Raw genomic sequence first — 25393 nt, forward strand, 5'->3', positions numbered from 1 at the left:
GCATAATGCAACCAAAATATCATACTAGAACAGAGTATTACCATTTTGTAGCGGGTTAGGTGTATGTTCTTAGGAATTGAGTTACCCAAAAAATTCAAGGGTGAAGTTGTTGCTAGTGCAACATATTTCATCAATAGATAGCCACTACATGAATAAATTTCAAGGCACCTATAGAGGTTTGTACTGAGAAACTAATATACTACTCTAATTTGAATGTTTCTGACTTTAGCATTTATGTATACTAAGCCAGACAAATTTGATGTTAAAAATGTGAAATGTGTCTTCATTGGTTATCCTAAATATGTGAAGAGGAACAAGTTGTGGAAGATGGGACCTTAAGGATCAAAATATATCATAAGAATTGATATTACTTTTTATGAGACTCATATGATGATGAAAAACAAAGACTTGGATATGAAAGACTTAAAAACTAAGGTGAAGAAGACCTAGTTTAAGGTGGAGTTCTCTACTAGCGAGACTAGACATGAGGATGATGTTGAGGTTCCCACTTCTATTTCTAGATAAGTGCAACCTAGATTAACTCCAGATTATCAGTGCAACCTAGATTAACTCCAGATTATCAGTTGATTAGGTTAGGAGGAAGATTGTACCACCTCAAATATATGGTTATGTTAATCTTATTTGTTATTCTTTAAATGAGGCTAAAGGTTTGCAAGACTTAGAACCAAAGACCTTTAAGGATGCATTTGAAAGCAATGAAAGTTAGAAATAGTTGAATACAATGATTAATGAGATGCTTTCATTGGAGAAGAACCATGCTTGAAAACTTGTACAATTACCTAAAATACAAAGGGAGGTTGGATATGCAAATGGATATTTAAGAAGAATGAATCTATTTTGGGGATTATAGAAGTAAGGTATAAATCAAAACATTGTCAATAATGTTGTTGAAAGAAGAATCCACAAGATGACATTGATGGAGAAGAGATAAGAAATAGGATATGAATTCCAGGATATAGAATGCAGGAAAAAAAATCTATTTCCCATGGTTCAACACTGAAGAATAGTTAGTGTAGTCAGTTTATTCTAATAAACCATGCATCCAGTATTTTACCTTCTCACACAAGATGCCAAGCAAGGTTCAATACTGAAAACTTATCAGCATTAGATAGATAAGAGAAGAATAAGAAATTAAAACTAAGAGCAAACTAATAAATAATCATATTCTTATCCCTACCATGATTTTATTGAGAATACATCGTTATTGTTATAGTATACAAAGAAAACAGATGGCTATGATTTACTAACAAATAATCAAGTTTTTAAAAATCAAGTATCACATAAAGACTGTGTTTTGATTATACCAATGGAATGGAGGAAGTTTAGGAAACTTCATCTGTACAAGTTAATCGGTTAAACAACAATAGCTGACACTCGGCTTTCTTTTTCATCAATCAGCCCCACAATTTTCCCACCTCATATGCATATTCATATGTGAATGATAACTAGAGTCAACTAGGGAATTTTGATAATCTTTTCCTTTGCAATTCTGTACATTGGCATCCAGTAGCAGTCTGCATTCATCATCATTGACTTTCATTAGCCTGACACAAATGCAATCTGCAGAATACTTGCAAATTGTATGAAATGATTTACTGGCCAATTACTGAGAGTACATTACAGCCAATTACTTTGACTGAGCCCTGATGAAATCCACTCTTATAGATCAAAGTTGATAGGATATTGAACACTTAATCCTTTCAGTAACATTCTCACCATTGTATGTTGCAAAGATTAAATATTTTAGACAGAAGCAAATGATTCTAGTGATTTTGCAATGACTGGAAGAGGTTTAAACAGTTTCATCTGTTAAGTGGCCGTATTCTCATTTGTCGCCTGTTTGGCAATAACCCCCAAGGGTTGGCCTGTTGGTGAAAGCTTGGGACCTGAAAGTCAGCTCCTCTCAAGTTCTCAAATTTGAATCCAGCTAGGTACTAACGATCTCTTAATTGGGACAGTCCATATAGAGCTTCGCTCTGGCTTTAAATGGCCCCCTTACTAGTGGACGGTAGAATTGATCCCCTTGGATTATATTTGGTCTCAAGACCGGATACCAAGTTTTCAAAAAAGAAATTCTGTGCACGTACCAATATCTTCAAGCAGGCACAAAGAAGAAAAGTTTGGTATCAAACTCATCATTGCATACAAATTTTGAAAGTTTGAGGGTCTGGATCAATACATTCCTGTGTCTGGAGTTCCATAGCTTCAAAAAGTTGTATTTGAATAACATATTTTAGGCATCAGCAATGCAGCCTGCTCCAACATTCACTTATAGTTTTTCGAACTTTCGTAGGTTTGCAGAGCTGTTGAACAACTATGGCCCAAGTAGAAGGTTTAGGCAGCAAAAATTTCTGAAGCATGACTTCTATGATATTGGAAGCACCAACTACTCTCTGTCGCTTAATTAACCGGACTACAAGCTCGTCTAGAAACTCTCTCCCATCTTGAGGCGGGTCCATATTGTCTCTTAAAGTTTTTAAGAAAATCTCACAAGTAATAAAATCAGGATCACATCCTTGATCTAACATAGTGTTTAGAACATCAATAGCACGGGAGACACTATTCGTCGTGCAAAAAGCATTAAGGAGTATATTGTACGTAACCACGTCTGGTTGTAAGTTTGGCTCGTGACAAAGCATCTGATTGAAAAGTTTCACCCCTTGTTCTAATAACTGAGCATTACAAAAGCCATGAATCATAGAACTATAAGCCACAACATCTAATTTGATTCCTCTACTCAACATTTGCTTCCACACCATTAAGGCCTCCTTAAGCCTCCCATTCTTGCACAATCCATTGATAAGTATACTGTAACAAACTTCGTGATGATTACAATTATTATCCGTCATCTCTTTCCAAACAAGAATCGCTTTATGACTATCACCTGCTTCAAAATAACCCCACATCAAGGAGCTATAAGTGAAAGAATTCGGAATGTGGCCTTTATTCTTCATCTCTAATAGGAACTCTTTCGCTTCATCTGGCTTCCCTTCTCGACAAAGACCATCAATAAGAGCACTATACACTATCGTATTCGGTTCACATCCTTTTTCAACCATCTCCTTCCACAATTGCATCCCACGCTCACATTTCCCTTCCTTGAACAACCCACTAATAAGAGACGAGTAAATAAACTCGTTCCCGCGGTGACCTTTCTCTTCCAACGAAACCAACACACGCACCCCATCTAAAGCTCTACCCTGCTTAACAAACCCATCAACAAGTGTCCCAAAAGTAACATCATTAGGAACACATTTATTCGACACCATCCGATTCAATAAACTCACCGCCTTCTCCAACTTCCCCTTCAAACACAACCCATGAACAAGCGAATTATACGTCACCTCATTCGGAACACACCCCTTAAGAAACATATTATCAACCAGCTTAGACGCACGCGCCAAATCACCTTCCTTACACAACGCACTAATCAAAACATTAAACGCAACCGGGTTAGGAAACGTACCTTCAATCTGCATCTCATCCAACAACGCAACCGCCTCATCAATCCTCCCAACATTACACAAACCATGCATCAATGTGGAATACGTATAACCATCCGGAACACAATTCCTAACACTAATCCCTCGAAAAACCTCAACAGCTTGATCAACCAAACCAAGTCTACACAAAGCCTTAATCACTAAATTAAAAGTAAGTCCATTGGGATGAACATGATTGAAACTCTTGGAATCAATAACATGAGAGTAAAACTCCAAAGCACGATTAAAATGACCCTCTTGGATAACAACATTGAGAACGGAATTGAAGGATTTAACAGTTTGCTTACAGTGAAACTCAGCGGACATTCTGTGAAACAAGTCCAGAGCTTTTTCGGGTAAATGTGCTTTTCCGTAGGCTTTGAACATGAGGATGAAATTCTTCTCGATAAAGACTCGATTTTCGCGCTTCATTCGATGGAGGAGTTGTTCCAATGAGTGAAAATCGAAGGTGGAAGATAGATTTTCGATGAGGGAGTAGAAGGATAAATCGCCTAATTTGTAAGAACCCCATTTGTGGGAAGGGGTTGATTTGAAGATTTGAGGTGAAACTGGAGGAGGGTGAGGAAAGTTGGAGGAAGAGTAAGAGAGAAGGGATTGGGTTTGGGTTAGTTGAAGTGTGTGTTTGAGGGTTTTGGGAAATGTTGAGCATTTTGGCATGGCATGAATCAAACGAGGTTTGTGTTTGGTTTGGTTGAGGAAGTGGTTTGTGTTTTAAATTTGTGGGAACAACGTTTGTTGTTGTGGTGGTGTCTTCTCTCAAGTCATACGTATATTCAACAGTTCCCGAAAGGTTAATCAATAAAACAACTCTCTCTCTCTCTCTCTCACTCTAAATTTAGACCTAATACTCAATCTTAAAAAACATTTATATCTCTTCATGTGTAATGTCGCCCTAAATTCTCCTCAGCTATTGAATAAAAGGCCAACTGGGAATATAAAGCACATAATCTAAAGACAAGTTTAAAAGTGTTTAAAAGTGGTGTGTCTGACGATGTGTCTGACGAAAACCTGGAACTTTGATTTTAGAGTTATTTGTCCTAATGACAGAAGGCAAAGAATTAAAATAAGACTAGTGAGATAAAAAAGATTTATTAGTAATCATATGATCAGAGACACCAGAGTCAAGGGTCCTAGGACCAAGGGAGGATGTAAAGACAAAGACTATAGGATTACCAGATTGAGCAATGGTAGCAGAAGACAGTGGTTGATGTGCTGATTTGAACTTAAGGAACTCATTGTAATCAATGGTCGAAATAGTAATATCTTTAGTGATAGTCGGTTGAGCAACAACAGCAATCCTAGGTTGTCGTTGCTGTTCTCTTGCCTTTGTACGACATTCAACTTCAATATGCCTGTAACGATTGCAATAGTCACACCGACTACCATGGCTCTGGCTACCACGTCCTCTATTTCGTCCACCACGACCATAGTAGTGGAAAAGCAGAAGTAGATGATTTAGTGAGAGATGGAGTACAGACATGTCTAAAAGCATGAGGAATAACCAAGCGCAATAGTTGTTCACTAACTAATTCATAGTTTGTTCACTAATTGATTCATAGTTCAGAACAGTAGATCCTGATAAAATATGGTTACATACGAAATTGGGTTATGATGACAGTCCAATAAGTATCATGATCATGAAAAACTTGATATGTTGTTGTTCATGAGTTGTTTCATCATTTGTAAACGACATTAGAGTTAAAAAAATTTGCCTTTAACAAATAAAGATCTCTCAGATACGGTTGCATATCCTTATTCCCCTATTTCAAAGAGTTCAGATTAAATATGACATTGTAGAGACAATTAACATCGCTCAAAAAAAACTTTTTTCGCCTTTTTTCAAACCTCATAGCAAGTGGTAAAGGCTTGATATTGTGCTTGAATATTAGGCGTTATGAAAAACTACAACACAATGTATCGAGAGGCATACGTTTGCTTTTATTTAGTGCGATGAGCGGCAGCAATATCCTTCGATTGTTTGGTCAAGTGATCTTCAAGTCCTTGACCATGAAGGAATCGATTGCGGATGGATCTCCCATAATAGTTTATTGTTGGAAAAACATGAAAACAAGGTTACTTAGCGGTGGGGATGACTGTGAAGAACAGTGAAACAGGATGAAAAAGGCGCAGAAAAACGGATTTGATGTAGTGTGAAGCTCACGTGTCGGGACTATGGACGCGCGTGGTGCATGTGACGTCGGCCGGAGGGGCGTCGTGGCGCTAGAATCGCGTGTTGCAAACCTAGTAGCGGTGGTGTGACAATGATCAAATGATGTTCAGTGGCGAAGAACGGGGAGACCTGCAGCATAACTGTGTATTATAGACAGTGAGGTTTCTTGGCCACAAAAGAAGGGATCGTGAAACCCTTAACTTCTAATGCCATATTGGATGAGTGGTATATACTAAAGAAAATACAATAAATAAAACTGATTCTAATTGATACACATTAATAATGATTGATTACCGAGAACAACTTATTATACTTGCTAAAATCAAAAGCATTTTCCTTTATATATTCATTATCTTTTGCTAATTGAATAAGATGAATGTCATTACTTCAATTTTTAGAGTGGTAAAGATATAAATATGATGCAAGAACATCATTCTAAGCCATGTTAACCATAAATGAAGCTGGAATTAATCCATTTCATCAAACCACAATTTATTTTCAGCTATATATCTATACATTTCTTCATTGCTCTTCTAACTCATATCAAGTAACATTACATTATTTAATGATTCAAGGACTAATAACACAGAGAATTTCATACACACTTGAAACTGAATTATGGAAGATAAAAATTACAATCATCTTAAGGCCCTTCAATCCTAGCAGTCTCTTTGAGATCCACATTGATATTTTGCACCTTCTTTTGTAGATGAGCCATATCATAAGTTGAATGAAGACCAAAGAAAACATAGTAAACCAACATTACCAAAGTGCATATTGCAAATCTCACAAAAGCATCATATTCCAAAGATCCCATGAGAAAAACAGTTGTTGCAATTGACAAAGATGGCAACCATGGAACAAGTGGGACTCCCCAAAATCTTGGTTTCCTTTGTTGAGTCAAAAAAACCGACATCGCAAGAGTCGAAAAAAACCAAACAGGAACGGTAACCGTATATCCAATCCAACCATTAGGCCTCAATCCCCAATAAGCTGAAGTTCCCATTGAAGAACCAACAATGAGAAACAAAAACATAACTAGCTTTAACTGATTCTCTTTTGTTGTAACTCCTCTAACATAGTACCTTCTTACCAGAAGTGCAATCGATATCAGCGCGAAAACGAAAAGTGTACTTACTGATATCAAACTCGATAACACGTCCAAGCTAGTGAAAAAGGCTACGCAAGCGCTTGTGATTGTAATCAGAAGTGTTGCGTTTATAGGTGTTCCTGTTTTGGGATGAACACGAGCAAACCATGGAGGAATCATGTGCGAACGCGCAATGTGAACGATGTATCGCGCCTGGCCTAATCTTCCTACTAAAAGAACTGTTGTCATACCCTTCAGTGCACCGAAAGCGACGACGTATTTTGCCCAATTCATTCCTACTTTCTGAAATGCAATTGAAAAAGCTGCACCTGTATCAATGTCTGTGTACTTCTGCATCATGCTTAGTGAAAGTGCCATCAAACAATAAATCACGATGATCACCGACATTGAACCTATTAAACCTATTGGTATATCCTTTGGTGGATTTTTAGTTTCTTCAGCCATTGTTGCAAGACTCTCGAAACCTCCATATGCAAAATAAAGAATTGCTGATGCTTGAAATACACCTCTAGCTCCATAAGGTAAAAAAGGCGTCAAATTCGCTGTGTCTGCGTGAAGAAACCCTGCAATGATTACGAATATGATCACAGCCGTGTTGATTGCCGATGCAATCCAATTGAGGAGCGAAGTTTTTCGTGTACTGATCATTGCGATCGTTCCGGCGGTTAACAGAACAGCAACTGCTATAGGGTCAAGTAAATTGTATCCTTCTTTGAGATGATGTGCTTTGATTCGAAATGAATCTTTCGGACGATTCAAAAGGCTTGTGAAGTAAGATGTCCATGATCTTGATACTGCTGCACCTCCAAGCACGCATTCGAGAAGTATGTTACCGGCTGCTAAGAAAGCAATAAAATCACCTAATTCAATTCTTAGGTAAGCAAATGAACCACCAGCAGCTGGAACTTCAACGGCAAATTCTGTATAACAGAAAACAGAAAGCATTGCTGAAATTCCTGAAGCTACATAGGATAAGACTATCGCCGCACCAGCATGGTTATGAGCTTCTTGACCAGTTAGCACAAAGATTCCTGCACCAATCACTGCACCAAAGCCAAACCAGATAAGGTCCCACCAGTTGAGACATTTTTTCATTTCATTCTCACTTTGTTTCTGAAGCTCTTGCGACTCGGTTGCATCGTCTGATCTGGTCGAAACACGGTCCTTGAACCTTAACCATGTTTGTGAAAGAGCAGAACCATAGTTGTGCCAGCTTTGAAAGGATTCCTCTGGAAAGAAATCTTGTTTGCTGCATCTCCAATAGCTTCTCTGTGGCTCATGGTCATCATTGCCTTTTGTGGAAGCCATTCAAAAAGCTTGTTTCTGTACTGAAACTGTTGAGTGATTGGAATGGAATTTTGTCTCTGAAGAAAATAACAAGATGCTTTGAAATGAAAACAATATCTCAAACAAGTGACATATATTATTTTGTCTGGTAGTGTGGACTTTAACTCTTCTTCATCTGTTTTCTATCTCCATTCGGCGGACCGGGATTCATACACCTTAAAATGATATATTCCACTAATAAAAAAGTGTGTTGAAAATAGTGTGTTATAGAGTTGTTTCCAACACTTCTCTATATACTGATAGAGAATTCATATTTGAACATCTAAGACTGAAACATCAGAACCACAGAATTCACACTCTTTAGATAAACCAGATAAACCAGATACTGAATTTAGGAATGTGATGTGCAAAGTGTGAAGATTCCTGCACGGTAAAGTTAAGTTGGATAAAAATGACAGAGTAGACAAGGGACATACGTTTCTCTTTGGAAAATAAATGAAAATGTCACAAAATTCCAACTAATTGACATGAATATTCCACGGTTTTGACTTTACAATGCATTCATATTGATAGTGCAATAATGCACATCAGTCTACACCAATTAGTGTAGTAGATTCACGTCACTAACCAAATCATGGAGATTGTAGATTCTGTCAGTGTATGTGTTGTCCACATGTGACAATCGGATCTGAAAATTTTATGGGATCTTATTGGTGATTTTGCTAGAATGGTGAAATTTCGCACATGGACTACAGTTGACAATAAGAGCCACTCAAAATTTTACAACTGATATCACAGAACTTTGGGGGTCCTCTATGTCATGAGGCCAGAGATGCACCCTCTACAGTGAACCATTGGATGCAATTGCTGTTAGTGAGGGCGCAACTTTATTTCCTTATAGTATGAGCCCTCAGGGGCTGCACCTAAAGCGAGGTTTGTAAGCTCTCTCTAGGCGCCATGGGTTGGGATGTTAAGCCCATTCGAATCCCTAAGGGTGACGCTGGATTTATTTTTCCAACAATCTCCCCCCCAGTGTCAGCCGGGGGGATTCGAACCCATGACCATGCTCTGATATCACTTGTAGGATCAAGCGCTTACCACTGCGCTAAAAGCAATTGCTGTTAGTGAGGGCGCAACTTTATTTCCTTATAGTATGAGCCCTCAGGGGCTGCACCTAAAGCGAGGTTTGTAAGCTCTCTCTAGGCGCCATGGGTTGGGATGTTAAGCCCATTCGAATCCCTAAGGGTGACGCTGGATTTATTTTTCCAACAAACACCACACAGACACTCTAACACCGATAATGTTAAAAATATAGGCTATTGATACCGCTATATATATACTCCCTCCGTCTCAAGTAATACTATGACCTTCTACTTACAGAGAGTATTATCAATTGTTGGTTTTTCAAACCATTATCGAACATTGACCTACCGTAGACCATATGAGACACTTCTTCATCCTAGACTTTGCCAAGTAGAGGTTTAGAATCAAGAGGTTGATCATGATTTCCATTGGAATCTCTGATGGAATGATCTTTTCTTCAGTCCAAAGTTATTTATATTTTATATCATCAAGATATTTATATCTAGATGTTTTCTTCAGTTTTCTGAGGGCGTAAAACAAACAAACAAAAAACCAACTCTCAAGTAAAAACAGACAATATTTTAACAGGAACATTTATACAGAGAAACAATAGGAATCTGGTAAAATATATTGGAAACTAAGTGACTAAGGAAGAGAAAGTAGCATTTAAATATAATTGTATTACAAAGTTATGGTAGAGCTACATCAGAACACTCCTGCCAACAGATATCCTCCATCATGGCTCTGAACATCAACATTCAGAGACATGCCTTTACGAAACCCGTCGGAAAGGTATAGAACACAGGTATGTTATCAGATGAGCAAAACGATACATAAATATACTACTACAGCGAAGATGTAGAACCTCTAGCAAGTTGAATTCTCTTTAGACAGCCATTCTTGTGTTGCTATTAAGTCAGGAAGAACAACAGCTCCAGATTTCCTCCACTCCTCGGCTTCTGGTGTCTTAAATCTATCCAACAATAGTGCATGCATCCCTAAGCTCTTAGCTGGCTCGTAGTCTTTGCGCATGCTATCGCCAATATGTAAAGTTTCTTCAGGTGCAATATTTCCAGCCCTCTCGAGTGCAATCTCATAAATTCTTGGGTCTGGTTTCTCAATGCCTTCAAGGCCAGAAAAAACACCAAAGTCCCACTCAGTTCCCTGTATCATCAAACATTATAACTATCAGACATTCTCGTCAGTGAGCTACTATTCAACATGATTTTCTCAAATGTGATCCAATAAGAGCTTTGGATTAGTTGAAATTCATTGAACATGAATTAGTAATAGCTAGTGTTTCAACACGGAGGTGCTACATTCTATATTAACATTTCTAACAAGACCTTGCATAAAAACTGGAAAAGTATTCTTGCATAACAATTGGTACCGGCCCTATCGGATGCTTCTGTAAGTAGCAATGCTCTATAACGATGCCAAATGTAAAATTATCTTTTAAACACGTTTATAATTCTGAAAGCAAACCTTAAAAACCCGTTGGAATTTTACCTGATTTAAACCTAAAGCTGGAAGAATCACATCTCGATATCGATACTCAGCATTGCTAACAACACCAACTTTGAGACCCTTTCCACGAAGCCATCTAAGAAATGGCTTGGAATCTGGAAAGACAGTATATGGAGCAGATGAACCAAAGGATGCATAAATGCGCTTGAAAATCTTTTCAAATGTCTCCTCGTCATATTCATACCCAGCCTGTCAGAAAAATAAAATTACTCCTTCATCAAATTCAATGGATTTTTGCAGATGACAATGCAACTTATGCAAGCATCATAAATCTACAAGTCATTGCTTGATTTAAATTAGCTTACAATCAAACCGAACACATCAACAAGGGTTAACTAATAGAAACAACATTGGCATCTTGACATGTAAAGTAAACACCCACGGTAATGACTTCAACAAATATCTTACCCTGACAAAGGAATCTCGCACGCAGGTTTTCCACCACACAATGTTTGGCATTTTGGCCGCAAACCCAAAACACGGATAATTCTTTGCCATATCCCTATATGCATACTTAAAGCCCTCGTGCATACGCTTGTAATCCGGGCATGGACGGCCAGAAGCTTTAGCAGCCATACAATAATAGTCACCAAGCTCCCCTTTGTAAGCCATTAGAGTACCGGTAACATCTATAGTGACACATCGTAGTTTAGGCAATAATGACATGGTAGCACAAATTACAAGCAAAGTATTGAACTCCTTCAAAATTGATATTCAAGCCTGCACATGTAATTCCAAAACTAGCTTGTTAAGTCAGAAAATAAATTTCAAATACGAAAGACCTCACGCAATGATACCGCTAATTAAACTTGTTCGGCTGTAAGGGGGATACAGACCTAAGTCATTCACTTCACAGGAGACCATTAAAATGCCCAAGATCCATGATTTTACAATGAAAATGTAACAATGCATGTACAAGATTGGCATAGAAATTAAAAAAGCATGCACAAATGACTCCTAAATGTAGCATATCCTCAAAATATCCAAAATGTAGCATATTCTAAAATCTCTATCATAAAAATAAAATAAAAAAATAAAAAATTCAATCTGAAATTACAAATTACTAACAGTATAAGTCAAATTGAAATCATGAAATAGCCGAATAAAAAGAGGGTTTCGGATAAATCAAAACACTTCAAGCTAAAACCACATACAGATGACACTCACGTACATGGATGAAGCACCATTTAAAAAATTCCAGGAAAAAACATGCAGATGCAATTTAAGAGTGTGTTTATGTGAAGACCCAGAAATTATTTAACCAAAAAGATTGTTTTTTTATAATTGTTTAGTGCAAATGAGACAATTTAATATTCGAAAAATAAGATATGGAGAAGAATCTAATTCTTACCAGCACAAGAGTTGATACTTTGTGTACAAATCAGAAATGGTCCTGAAGATGGTTCAGGGAAAGTATGGTTTCATCATGAGTCCAATTTATAGAGGAAGGGAATAAAAAAGGAGAGTGTGTTTATAGAGAGAGAAGGGAGAGTTGTTTTTGAAGCTGAAAATGTGAATCAGTAAACAGCCCCTAGATTTATTACTAATCTTTTTCTTTTATTTTTTATGTTTATGTGCTAAGTCGGCAGGGTGATGATAATTAAATTTTTTTTTTAATAATTTTAATTTTTAAATAATTTTTTATTAAATTTTTAATTTAATTGATTTTGGATTTTTGAATCTTTTAAATTTTGTTGTTTCATTATTCAACCTCCTTCTTTGTTTTCTTATCTCACCTTGGGAAAATAAGTTGAGATATTGAAAAGTGAGGATAAAGCTAGTTTAGATAATGACATACTAAGAGCTAACCATATATGGGTGCTTATGAGTACAAAGGGGCCACTCTCCCAATAAAGTTTCAAAGGAAGATTTTCATTAGTGGTTTGATTCTAAGCAACTCATTCATCTTCATATTATTGAAAACTGGTTTATTGAAGCAATGGGAGGAAAAAGCTTTAAAAGAAAAGATGTTAGATAGAGTGATTTGCAACTAGAGTTGGTTAGATATGTGTTCATCTATGGTGTGTAACACTTTAACCAAATTGAAGTCTAATCGTTATCCAATCTTCCTTTCTTTTAATTTAGAAGAGGTTAAATTTACTTCTCATTTCAAAATTCATGCAAATGTCGACTTCGACCCTGATGGTTTTAATTGGAGCTTTTTTCTATCATATCTACCGGGAGATAATCATATATGATGTCATAAGATTATCACTTGATTCTTCATGGAGGACTTAATCATGCCACACTACAACTTAAACATTCCTAAGTCCTCTAATGCAAATTTCTTAGACCAATTTAGGCATATAACTTTGGAAATTTTCAAGCACAAGATCATTACTAAAATATTGGCTGATAGGCTTGCCGCCATTCTTCCATTCACCATTTTCCCTGAGCAAAAATGATTCATTCATGGCAGACAAATCAAATATTGCATTCTTCTCACTTTTAAAGCCATCAATCTTATAGATTAAAGGGGCTTTGGTGGTAATGTGGCTCTCAAGATTGATATCTCAAAAGATTTTGATACCATCACTAAACCATTATACTTAAAGTCCTTCATATTTTTGGGTTAAATTCTAAATTTTTCAACTGGATAAAGGTCATCCTCCATTCTACTTACCTTTTCATTCGTTTTAATGGTAAGCAAGTTGGTTACTTCACTTGCAAGAATGAATTTAGGCAAGGAGAACCCTTATTTTCTCTTCCTTTTTTACATTTTTAAGGAGATTTTAAGTAGAGATTTAACCAATCTTGTGGCTAATAAGGATCTTTCATTATCTAATGACACAAGATATTGCAATGTCCCTTCCCACACACTGTATGCTGATGACATTATGACCTTTTGTAGGGGTAATTTAAGTCTATTAAAGGTGTGACTAAATTTCTTCAAAGATATGCTCAATGCTCAGATCATGTTTGCAATAGAAAAAAGTCTTTCATTTATGTTGGTGCCATAAACTCCCTAGACACTATTATTTGGCTGGCTTGCTTGGCTTCTCGGTGGCTCACCCTCCCTTTATATACCTAGGTGTGCCAATACTCAAAAGCAAACCTAAGCCTTCTCATTTCAATCCCTAGATGGAAAATTTAAGATAAAATTGGCTACTTGGAAAGCTAGGTTGCTCTCTATGGTAGGTAGGATCCAGTTGGTTAAGCCAGTAGTGCATGACATGTTAGTTCATTATTTAACCATTTATGATTGGAACCTCAAACTGGTTAGAACTATGGAAGCTTATATTAGAAACTTCATTTGGAGTTGTGATGTGGATAAAAGGCAAATGGTAACTATTGCTTGAAAGTCCTGTTATAGGCCTTTGAAAGAAGGTGGAATTGGCATCAGATCGTTACAAAGCACTAATGAAGCCTCTAACTTGCATTTTTGTAAGAACTTGCTCCAAAGTCAAGATAGTTGGGCCACTCTTATGAGATCAAGGATTATCAAGAAAAACAAATTGATCAATCACCATAATCCTTCATCTTTATTGAGGGGAATGAAAAAGCACTTCATAACTATCAAGGACAATTCCACTTGGATCCTGGGAAGAGGTAATAACATCAATTTCTAACTCGACTCTTGTATTGGCTTACCCTTGGCACAAAAATTTAACATTCCCACCATGTATCATTCTACTCTCTCTGCTACTGTTAGTCAGTTTATTGACAATAAATCTTGGTCTATTCCTCCTATTTTGCAAGTGGTTGTCCCTGATTTGATCAAAATCATCTCCAAATACCACATCCCTTGGATTGATTCAAAAGACAAAAGGGTGTGAAATGGAGCTGTCAATAGTATCCTTAGCTTGAAACAAGATTTTCACTTCATTAATAAACCTTTTCCTAATGCCTTATGGAGCAAGTATCCTTGGGGAGTTAAGAATCAATTCATAATCACAAACCTTAGTTCTTGCAGGAAAATGTTCGAAATTGATTGGTCTCCTCAAGTCCATATTGTTATGTTTGTTGCTATTGTAAACATCATCAATGCAATATGGAGTGTGAGGAATCTTAATAGATTTGAAGATAAACACGATACTTGGAGAACCTACATTTCTTAAATCTCAACCCATGTGCTTGTTTCTAGTAACAACACTGACAAGGTCTCTAACTCTTTTATAATTTTTGCATTCTAAAATTTTTAAGATTAACATACACCCCCAGCCTAAGATTTTAAATGAGATCTTTTAGCATCCTCCTCCTCTTGATTGGTGGAAGTGCAATTCGGATGGAATGGTTAAAGGCATTCCTCCTTTATCTGTTTGGTTCGGAGTCTTTAGAAACAATAGGTCTGGCTATGTTGGTAGCTTTGTTCACTTCATTGGCAATGGTAATTCTCTTCTTGCTGAGTTAACAAGAGCAATGGTCGCTATTGAACAAGTTTGGGAGAGGAATTGGAATAAGCTTTGGCTGGAAACTAATTCAGTCTTGGTGGTTAAGCATTCTTTGATTCCTTTAATTATTAGAACTAGATGGCTAAATTTTATTCACCCACTCATTCCATGGAGTTTGTGGTTTCTCACATCTTTAGAAAGGGTAATTTTTGTGCAAATTCCCTTACTAGAATAGGCTTCACCGTTAAATCTTGTACTTGGTTGAATAATCTTCATATGGATCTTGCTAGCAATTTCTTACTAGACAAGCTTGGTGTCCCAAGAGTTAAATTCTCTCATTCTTATTGGGGTTTTGGCTTGGTCCTCCCGTTATTTGTTCTTCTTTTTCTCTTTTTTGGAGTTTCTCTTTTGCTTAAAAAAATATGGGTGATTGATTTTGTAATGAAAAAACATGATTCCGAATAATTTGATTTTGATTATATAGGTGTTTGATTTTGCAATGAAAACATGATTCTGAATAATTTGATTTTGGTTAAAATGAGCTCAAAATAAAATGATTTATATTTAAATGAATTCTTACAAAAATTAATTAAACAACAAATTTCATTGTGAAAATTTTATTTAGATTCAAAAGTTGCAAATTTTGACTCAAATAATCAATTCTAAAAAACCGAATCAATTCAACTCAAGAAAAAACAAAAAGTAAAAATCAATCTTATACCCTAAAAAATAAACCAACCATTCCATATATATATATATATATATATATATATATATATATATATATATATATATATATATATAGGTTTGTAATACATATTTTTGTAAGTTAATTTCTATTTTTAAAAAGGACAAAACTTAGGTATAAATGTATAATTTCATTTTACACGCATGTAAATTTCTCATATTTTCACTCATTAAATAATATTTAAATATATTTGTCACATTTTCATTGGAAAATAGTAAGAACCATACCTAAAAAATTGTATCTAAGTTGTGTCTTTTTAAAAGCATTAAAAAAGTATAAATATTTTAAATTTTACTTATAAAGTAAAAATATAATTTTGATGATTTAAATATTCAACATTGAATATATATATATATATATATATATATATATATATATATATATATATATATATATATATATATATATATATATATATATATATATATATATATATATATATATATATATATATATATATATATATATATATAATTTTGATGATTTAAATTTTATTTGTTATTTTAAAAATTATAATAAAATAATAATATTAAAATATTTTTTTATAAAAGTAGTCAAATTAAATTTTCATTCGAAATAGAATTAACATTATCTCTTTAAGTAAAATTTATAAACTGAATAAATATTTTTCGCGTCTATTTAATTCAACTAACAAATAGCAGTTAAATTAACGCGTCCACTCCATAATTTATAGTTTATTTATAAAATAAATTTGGAAAAAATGAATTTATTTTAAGAAAAAAATATTTTTATTATATATTAGTCCTGAAACATAATCTTGAATAAATTACCAGAATGAAAGTTGATATAGCAAATATTACTTAAATGAGGTAAGATTGTTGTATTAATGTACTAGTATTCATTTTTACTTTAAATAGATTTGTTGGTTTTGATATCAAAAACATATTATACTATTTTCTGTTCTTTTCTTTATAAAAAAACATAAATAAATAGTTTTAGGTGAATAAGGGTCTGTTTGGTAAAAATAGCGGTTGACTGATAAGCTAGCTGATAGCTTATAGCTTATGACTGATGGCTGATGACTGATGACTTATAACTTATAGCGGATGGTTGAGACTAATAGCTTATAAGCTCATTGAAATGTTTGGTAAAATTAGCGATTTAATTAACTTATAAATGTAAAATGACAAAAAAAATATTTAATATATAATTATTTTTTTTTAAATTAAAATAAATTATAAGGGTTAAAAATGGATTTTAATTAAAGTAATAAGGATAAAAAAGGAAGAAAATATAATAAGCTATAAGACATAAGCTAAAACGCTATTTGAAATAGCGTCTGGAAAATAAGCTATAAGCTAGTAAAATAAGTTATAAGTTCATGATGAAAAGACCGTTATCAAACGGGTCTAAATTATCATATGAGCTTATAAGACATAAGACATAAGCTATAAGCTCGAAAATATGTCTTACCAAACAGAGCCTAAGTAAACACGATTTTTTATCATCAATAAAATTGACATAGTTTAAAATAGATCTATTTAAAATTTTAAGGCATATTTTGTTTATTTATTTTTATAAAACAAAGTAATAAATTTAAACAATTTAAATATCACTTTTTAATTGGTAAGAAATAATCCATCGAATAAATAATTGATATATAATATAATATAATTAATAAATTAGAGTAAAATTTACTAGTAGATTATCTTTTATAAATAGTAAGAGATATTTTTGTTTAGTACGTGGGTCAATCATCCTCTCATATAAAGACAATAACATATTTGTTTGTATAAGAGATATTCTTGCTTTTTAAAATATAAATCTATCTAGCTTTTCGGAGTATCCGTGCATACATTGTGGATTTTCTTTTAACAATCGTGGATTATTTAATATTTAAAGGTTGTCCTACAAAATTAAGAGTAAGCGTTAAAACCGCGTGCAGAAAAGTTCTATAAAAAATACAGTAAAAGTTAAGTAAGAATTAGACTTAGAAAATCTCATTTATAAAGACATAAAAACATGTTTAAAGTATAATTGCAAAAGGTGACGGTGGATTGAAAGAAAACGGTGGTCGCGATCTCAAGTGGTATTTGGCTAGGAAACAGCGTCAGGTATTGTTTGTTTGGCAGAGCAGCAACCAACGTTGTTAATATCGAATACCGTTTGCTAGGATTTAAAAACCATGACCTAGGTGTAACCTCAGTTCCTCACTTTTGTAAAACCCTAGTATAATACTCCCTCTGTCTCAAAATATACAGACTAGATACATTAAATATTCAATGAACCTAAAAAGTAAATGTGACACTTATTTTGGAACGGAGGAAGTATAGTACTCCCGTTACTAATAGAAAAGTGTCTCTTTCTGTGTGGGTGGTTTTGTGAAAGAATTCATAAGCATGGGCGGATGGCCCCCCCCCCCCCCCAAAAAAAGAAAGAATTTGATAAATTATTTGAATTCAGACCAATTTTACTAGTAGGTTGTATTTAAACTCGTTGCGAAGATCCTAATAAATAGGCTCAGAAAGGTGATTGAGTCAATGATCTCGAACACACAATAAACTTTCATCCTAGAAGTGTTCATGTTCAAGGTAGATTTCGAGAAAAAAAAACATATGACACAGTGAATTGGAATTCTTAGATTACGTAATGACAAAGATGGGGTTTTATGAAAAATAGAGAAAATAGATTTCAGAATGTTTGAAGACAGTATCGACCTCAATGTTGGTTAACGGAAACCCTACTAATGAGTTCTATATGGAAAGAGGACTAAGACAAGGGAACTCATTGTCCCCTTTCCTTTTCCTAATGGTGGCTGAAGGGTTCAATGTACTCATGAAAAGATATGCCGAGTTGAGTAAATTCTTTTGATACAAATTTGAAATGGGAGAGGAAAGCTTTTCACATCTACCACACGCGGACGATACACTAATAATAGGAGAAAAAATGGGGGGAATGTGAGGATCATAAAGGAAAATCTGATGATGTTTGAGATGATGTCAGGCCTAAAAGTCAACTTTCAGAAGAGTTACATAATTAACATAAAACATTTGCCACTGCTGGATCCAAGAAGTAGCAAATATCCTAAAGTGTAAGGTGGGAACAACTCCTTTCACTTTGGAATTCTGATAGGCACAAATTCGATATCAAAAAGACTTGGCAAACAGTGATTGATATAGTAAGATATAGACTCTCCAAATGGAAATATAAACATCTTTCCATCGGTGGCCGAATGGTATTATATAAACATCTTTCCATCGGTGGCCGAACGATATTGTTAAAATATGGCCTATCAGCTATTCCATCCTAGTCTGTATTCTTTTTCAAAGCTTTTCAGATATCATCTCTAAACTTGAATCTATGTTCAAACAATTCTTTTGGGGTGGGAGAGAGGATAGGAGAAAAATAAATTGGATAAGATTTACAGGCCTATAGATGAGGGAGGACATGGAATAAAAAACTTGAGGGTTTTTAATGAAGTCCTATTGGGTAAATGGGAATGAAAAATCAGATTTGAAAGGAGGAAGTTGTGTTATAGAGCGTTGGCTTATAGATAATACGAGTCTGACATTGTTTTGAGGAGAGGCGAAGGAAAGACTTCATGATGGGGGAGAACAATCTGTAACTTAGACATATGTTGCAATGTATCTAGAGATCAATATTATTTAAAGAGAGTTATTCAGACACACTGTTAGAAAAAAGGCTTCAACCTAATAGGTATTGATCAAAAGCTTGACACAAAGCAGTACCTCCGAAAGTATCGTGTCTCGTATGAAGGATTCTCCATGATAGGTTGCCAATTAAATAAAATCTAGCTAGAAGAGGGGTTTCAAAATTGTGTGTTGGCGGGTGCAGAATAGTGGGAACTATATCTCACATACTTTTTTAGTGTCCCATTTTTGCAGGTATATGGTATACTGTTAGTAGCTGGCTCAGAATATCCACAATATTCCATATAGAGAATGTGTGGCTCATCTTGATCAACTTGGAAGACTTTATTCCAACAAATTAAATATAATGTGGTTTTCATATATTTGGAAGTTGGAACATATGGAAATCAAGAAACAATAAAGTATTCAATGACAAGGAAGTCTCAAAGGAGAAAATGTTATAATTAATATAAAGAAATTCGTGACCGTTCGCCATGACCCCTTCAACGGTCACGTAGGCCACAATTGAACTCATGGCGTTCGTCATGAGGCCACAGCGGTAGCCACAGACTTTATGTCCAGAATTCCAGCAACATAATGACTTGTTCTTTTCCCACTTCCTCTATTTTTTCAACCAATTTTTTCACGAATTTTGTTTTACTTGGTTGAGTTTTTTCTCAAATAAATATGGTTCAACGGCTTCATTTACAAATTACATCATATTTCTATATTTTTCTGAAATCTCTCATTATTCTCTCTATCTCTCTTCATCGAAAAATATTTCCTTTTCTTTAGATTGAATTAATTCCATATACTGTGAGTGGTTTAAACACCATCTGAAGGTGTATCTCTTGAATGATTCATTACTGTGCAAATAATAATCGTAACTATTTTAAACGAGTTGTTTTATCTTGGAGACGTCGTCGAAACTCAACTACTTTGCGTAATTATTGACACTACGGCAAAACGTTTTAAGGAAAGCGACCTAGTACGCGACTTATCCCGATAATTTTTCTCTGTGGAAAAATTTAATTTTCAAAACCGAAAACTAACACTATAATATTCATAAATATAATATTTCGCCTCATTTCTAAAGTTTCTTTGTCATGTTTCCTTATTTGAAGAGTTTGATTAACATGTCATCTTCAAATGTCCAATGAAAGTCAATAATTGGTCTTCAATAGTGTTGATGGATGTATATTAAAAATATATTTTGATAGAGACTAAATTAATTGATATTCTTCAATATAATAAAAGTGAATTACCTACAAATTTAGAGTCACAACAATAACAAAAATAAACATTTCAATCTAAAATGAAAATAACACTTCCATAAGCACTTATTGAACAAACCCTTAACTAAACTATATATTCAAATTCAAATACCCCTACCAATAATTACATAACAGTCTTGACATATACATGCTACTTTGACAAATGTAAGTATGAATAAAATGGCCTTTATATTCCTTCTTCATCAATTTATCAAATACATTTGAAACTATGACCACTCATGTATGGTCATGGAAGAATTGATTTTTCACATCAAAATTTGCAACAACTTCAATTGTTACAAACTTGGAGGCCTCCTCTTGACATGAGGATAATTTAATAACACAACTATAACAAGTTCAGGAAATGAATGAGCTCAATAAACTAACCTATACTTACATGCTACAAACACAATATATACATATTTTTGGTTTAATTGGTCATCACAGATTTTCCAGAAATGATAAGGTTGCTAAACCGGCCGCCCAAATATCATCGTCTAGCACATCCTCTTGTGGAGAGTGACTTATGCCTCCGCGACAGCGCACAAATAGCATTCCCACCTGTTCAAATCCTCATTCATTGTCATATTCTACATATGAACCGGAAAATACTAACATAGCAACTAATAACATTTTTCGGTCTAGAAAAAAAACAGTAAGGCTCGAAGATAAGGATGTAAAACCTTTGTTAAGCGAGACATTGCCATGGCATCATGCCCTGCTCCACTCATTAATGTAGGTACTTCATCTTGAATGTCACCCTCCATTCTCTTGAGTGCAGAATAAGCTGCAGACTTCAGCTGTGAGGTTAGTTCAGAATCACAAATCACAGCACCTGCATCATGCTGCGAGGAACACAGAAAAGACGATTATTGATATACAATTCAGAAAACGAAGTTGTGTGTTTTAAGCTTAAGAATATGTTGGGTTGAACTTGACAACATACCTTGTGTTCAATAAGGCAGGAAACCGAACGCTTGTCACATATCTGGTAAATACGATTGGATAAATCGTAGATAACAGCCTCACGTCCGAGATCATCAATTGCTCGTATATCGACTGTATATGTAACCTGCAACAAATCATGATGTTATCATCATAGTATTCAAAATTAAGGAACAAAAAAACATGTCCACTTGAAGATCACCAGGGCAACAACATTTTGGAAATTCATCGCTTGCCTGGCCTGGAATGACATTACTAGCACTTGGCCATGTTGATATTTCACCAACAGTACAAACAAGTGAACTTGAAAGTGATTTTATCGATGAATCGCTGCAATGACCATCAAAAGAAAGGTACTCTTCGGGATGTTTGCAGAGGCTTTCCATAAGTACAATTTGTTCAGCAGCGGCCACCATAGGATCTTGGCGCATTGACATTGGGACAGTTCCAGCATGACCTTGTGAGCCTTTAACCGTAACCTGCACAAAATAGCTTATCATTAAAATCATCTTTCAGTTCATTTTTCGTATACCAATTAAACAGAATATTTTCAAATTGCTCAAACACGATGAAACTATTTTTTTACTTTCAATCGTGTCTGTCCAGCTATGCCTTTAACGACACCAAGTGGGAAACCAACTTGTTCTAGCACAGGACCCTGCTCAATGTGAAGCTGCAGGACATAAGAAACAGGTTAGCTATGTTTGTGAAATTATTGAGCCAAACAGCATGATAAACGAATAACGCAAATGCTCGTTATACCTCGACATAACCCCAAACGGATTTTGGATCATACTTGAGCTGTGAAAACATTTCCTCCGCGGTTTCTATTGAGTTCTCTTTAAGAACCTCTTTTATCGTTACATTCCTGAAAGGCGTCTATACGTAAATAGATTTCTTACACGAAATTTTGCAATACTCATAACCAGAAAGTTCAAAGTTGATACCTCTTATCAGTTATCCCCAATGTCGTAGCAGGTAAAATACCAGCTATAGCCCCGCTTCCTAAGAAAGTAGTTTGAAATCTCACACCCTCTTCATCACAAAATGCAATCACCTGCACGATTAGATGACATTAGAATGAATCAGCTTTCAAGATAACATTCATGCCCATCCAAAAAGACACATGCTAGAGATTTTTACTGTTTCGATTCAATTTAGTATCGAATCAATTTAGAATCAATTTAGTATCGAATTGAGAAACGACTCGCGTTGTAAAATACTGGTAACCATGCATCAGAATATATCAGTCAGTTACTTGACTAACCTCAACAGGACGCCTTAGACTTTGCAGCTTTCCATTGACATGCATAACCTTTAATGCAGATATTGCAGAGACTATTCCTAGTGATCCATCAAATTTACCAGCATCAACAACAGTGTCCTGACCAAAATAAGTATCATCATAGTCAGTGATTCGAACAATGAATTCTCACTCAAATTTACCATTAACTATCAAGAAATAGTTCATTTTCTCACCATGTGAGATCCAATCAATAAAGCTTCTGTATTTGCATTTGCACCCTCGACTCTACCGTGCACATTTCCCATCTGGTCCACCCAACTGGAAATAACATATATACATTAGTTAACCTTTAAGAGAAACTATTAAGAGTTAAAGAATTTAGAAGGCTAACGTTCTCAAACCAGCATCTTCCATCCATGTTTGAATAAGTTCAATCGCCCTCATCGTTGCAGGACTCAAAAATGTCCTCTCTAGATAGCCACTAGCATCACTAACCTGTTCATTCAACACCAACAATATTAATAACATCTAAAAACAAACAATTCAGTAGTACACCAGCCACTGGATTTTAGCCTTTTCTGCATAGTGTAATGTTGCATATCAACATTGAACAAAATTTCACAATGTCAAGTATCATTTAGGAATACCAACAATGTGATGACTAGATTGACACTGTTAGAGATCACTTCAAGAATCTTTCATATACAGTTTATATCAATTTAAACCAGAATAGAAATATTAATGGAAAATTATCAGAAGTAAAGCTGAGTTGATAAGGTTATTTACCTTTCCAAGCTCAACAAGTCTTGCCACCGCCTCGTCTCTTAGAATCTGCGGAAACAAATCACCCCTTTTTTCTAAATCTCCAGTTTCAATTCCTAACCATTTTCAAGTAAGCATTTAGCATATCCAACCACAAAAACTGAAAAGGCTAATTTCTGCTTCTGTTTTAAGCTCTTATCACCTCTTTCCAAATTAAATTAATCCAATACACACAACGAAGTTTCTTATCCACCACATATAACTAACAAGAAACACACAAACAAAACACAATTATTCTAATTTTTTATGATATTTCAACAGAATCTTCCATGTTTCATCAAGTGTCAGCCTCAGACTTAACAAAAGCACACTCAACATAAGCCCAGAAGAGTCAACAAATGGCCCACATGAATATTTCATAAAAGAAAGACCCTTTTCATTTTCCTCAGCATGCTCAGAGGTCATCATAGCCATGAAACAAGCTGAGGTGGCGTTTGCTGATTCGGGTATGCCTTTTTTCCAGGCTTTAGTTGAGTTGAGATGCTTCTGGTACATCAAAACCTAAGAGAGAGAAGACAAAATGATATTTTTTTGCTAACATCATGGAAAAGGAATCTGAATCCTTAAAAGGGTATCTTTACATTTCATCAACCAAGATTCCAAGAATCAATACAAAACCAAACAAACAACTTCAATAATATTCAGGTTTTTACTTTAATACTTTTTCTGATATTATTATTATTATTATCATCATCATGTATTAAGAAATGAAAGAAAAGAAGAAAATGGAAAATTACCAGATAACAAAGAAGCACGTGAAGGAGTTGATAGAAGGAGATAGAAAAAGAAGATGCAAGAATAGAAGAAAGTGAAAGTGTAAGTCATAGTGTCTTTGTGTTTGTGTGGCTATGGTGTGGATAGATAGGAGGGAGGAAGAGAGAGAGAAGAAAGGAAGCAAAATCGTAACTGATGAGTTACGAGTTCTCTCTTTCCAATCTCAAGGGACCGAACCAAAGAGTTAGGAATATAAGAAAGAGAGCATGTGGTGGAGGTGGCGGCTACTATGCTATTGGTAGTAGAGACTCGTGACATGCACGAGCATGAGCAGGCAATATGCGGGACCCTATGAAGCGAGTGGTTCTGTGTTACTTGCTTTTGTTTTTGTATCTCTGCATGGATTTGACATCATTCAGATTCAAAGATTCGATCCAAAAAATACTTAATAAACATCACATTTATATGTTTAACATTAACACTAATTTAGTTTAGTATGGGATGGGACGTCATATGAGAAGAAGGGATTGGACAGATCCAGAAAGGAGTAAAGAGTGGCGTGTTTTTCTACTTGGACAGGTAGTCGACCTTGTAGTAGAGACAATAGGACACTAATCACATAGTGGATGATTAATTGACACATATTTTAAAAAATCATGACATACATTGGTGGAAGGGTAGACTAGATTCTTCCTCATAATTCTCATTTTGTTTCAATTTTTGAATTTTTTGGGGAGGGAATTGTGAGATATTGCATCGAACTCTAGTATGTTCGAATGGTAGCTTCTTGGTTCGACAGTTCGAAAGAGTTAAGCATGAAGTCGAAGGTTGTTCACATGCTGGTGTCGAAGTGTGCATGCTGTAGTCGAAGATGGGTCTAGCATGCAGATGTCGAAGATGCTAGGGTTGTTAGCATGTTAAATTAAGTTTTAGTGTTTAAACCTTAATTTGTTAAGTTAGCTTGTTTATTAAGTTGGCTTGTGTAATGGGCCTTGCTGAA

At 35.0% G+C, this 25393-nt stretch overlaps 3 protein-coding genes across 4 annotated transcripts; all 3 read right to left on the reverse strand.

Annotated features, from left to right (window-relative positions):
• Nucleotides 1-1179: 1179 nt before the first annotated feature.
• Nucleotides 1180-12237, reverse strand: LOC131633824 (uncharacterized). Its single transcript, XM_058904505.1, has 6 exons — nucleotides 12054-12237; nucleotides 11111-11422; nucleotides 10685-10891; nucleotides 10045-10339; nucleotides 6392-8097; nucleotides 1180-4232 (listed from the first exon to the last, which is right to left on the reverse strand). Exons 2-6 carry the CDS (start codon nucleotides 11366-11368, stop codon nucleotides 2262-2264), a joined length of 4437 nt encoding a protein of 1478 aa, XP_058760488.1. The 5' UTR covers nucleotides 11369-11422; nucleotides 12054-12237; the 3' UTR covers nucleotides 1180-2261.
• Nucleotides 6140-10045, reverse strand: LOC131633805 (cationic amino acid transporter 5-like). Its single transcript, XM_058904490.1, has one exon. It carries the CDS (start codon nucleotides 8111-8113, stop codon nucleotides 6338-6340), a length of 1776 nt encoding a protein of 591 aa, XP_058760473.1. The 5' UTR covers nucleotides 8114-10045; the 3' UTR covers nucleotides 6140-6337.
• An 8599-nt stretch (nucleotides 12238-20836) lies between the features above and the next one.
• On the reverse strand, nucleotides 20837-24825 carry LOC131633803 (allantoate deiminase 2). Of its 2 annotated transcripts, none has more exons than XM_058904487.1 (12): nucleotides 24417-24825; nucleotides 23644-23735; nucleotides 23249-23352; nucleotides 23091-23175; nucleotides 22879-22995; nucleotides 22559-22668; nucleotides 22374-22479; nucleotides 22198-22284; nucleotides 21848-22090; nucleotides 21613-21738; nucleotides 21350-21511; nucleotides 20837-21227 (listed from the first exon to the last, which is right to left on the reverse strand). In XM_058904487.1, the coding sequence occupies exons 1-12, from the start codon at nucleotides 24502-24504 to the stop codon at nucleotides 21108-21110; spliced, it is 1440 nt and encodes a 479-aa protein (XP_058760470.1). In that variant the 5' UTR covers nucleotides 24505-24825; the 3' UTR covers nucleotides 20837-21107. The 2 variants fall into 2 exon arrangements, with proteins under 2 accessions (XP_058760470.1, XP_058760471.1); XM_058904488.1 differs by having other exon boundaries at nucleotides 23644-23688; nucleotides 24417-24823.
• Nucleotides 24826-25393: the final 568 nt, after the last annotated feature.

Source organism: Vicia villosa, unplaced genomic scaffold (genome assembly GCF_029867415.1).
Source record: "Vicia villosa cultivar HV-30 ecotype Madison, WI unplaced genomic scaffold, Vvil1.0 ctg.001178F_1_1, whole genome shotgun sequence".
Classification (NCBI taxonomy): Eukaryota; Viridiplantae; Streptophyta; class Magnoliopsida; order Fabales; family Fabaceae; genus Vicia; species Vicia villosa.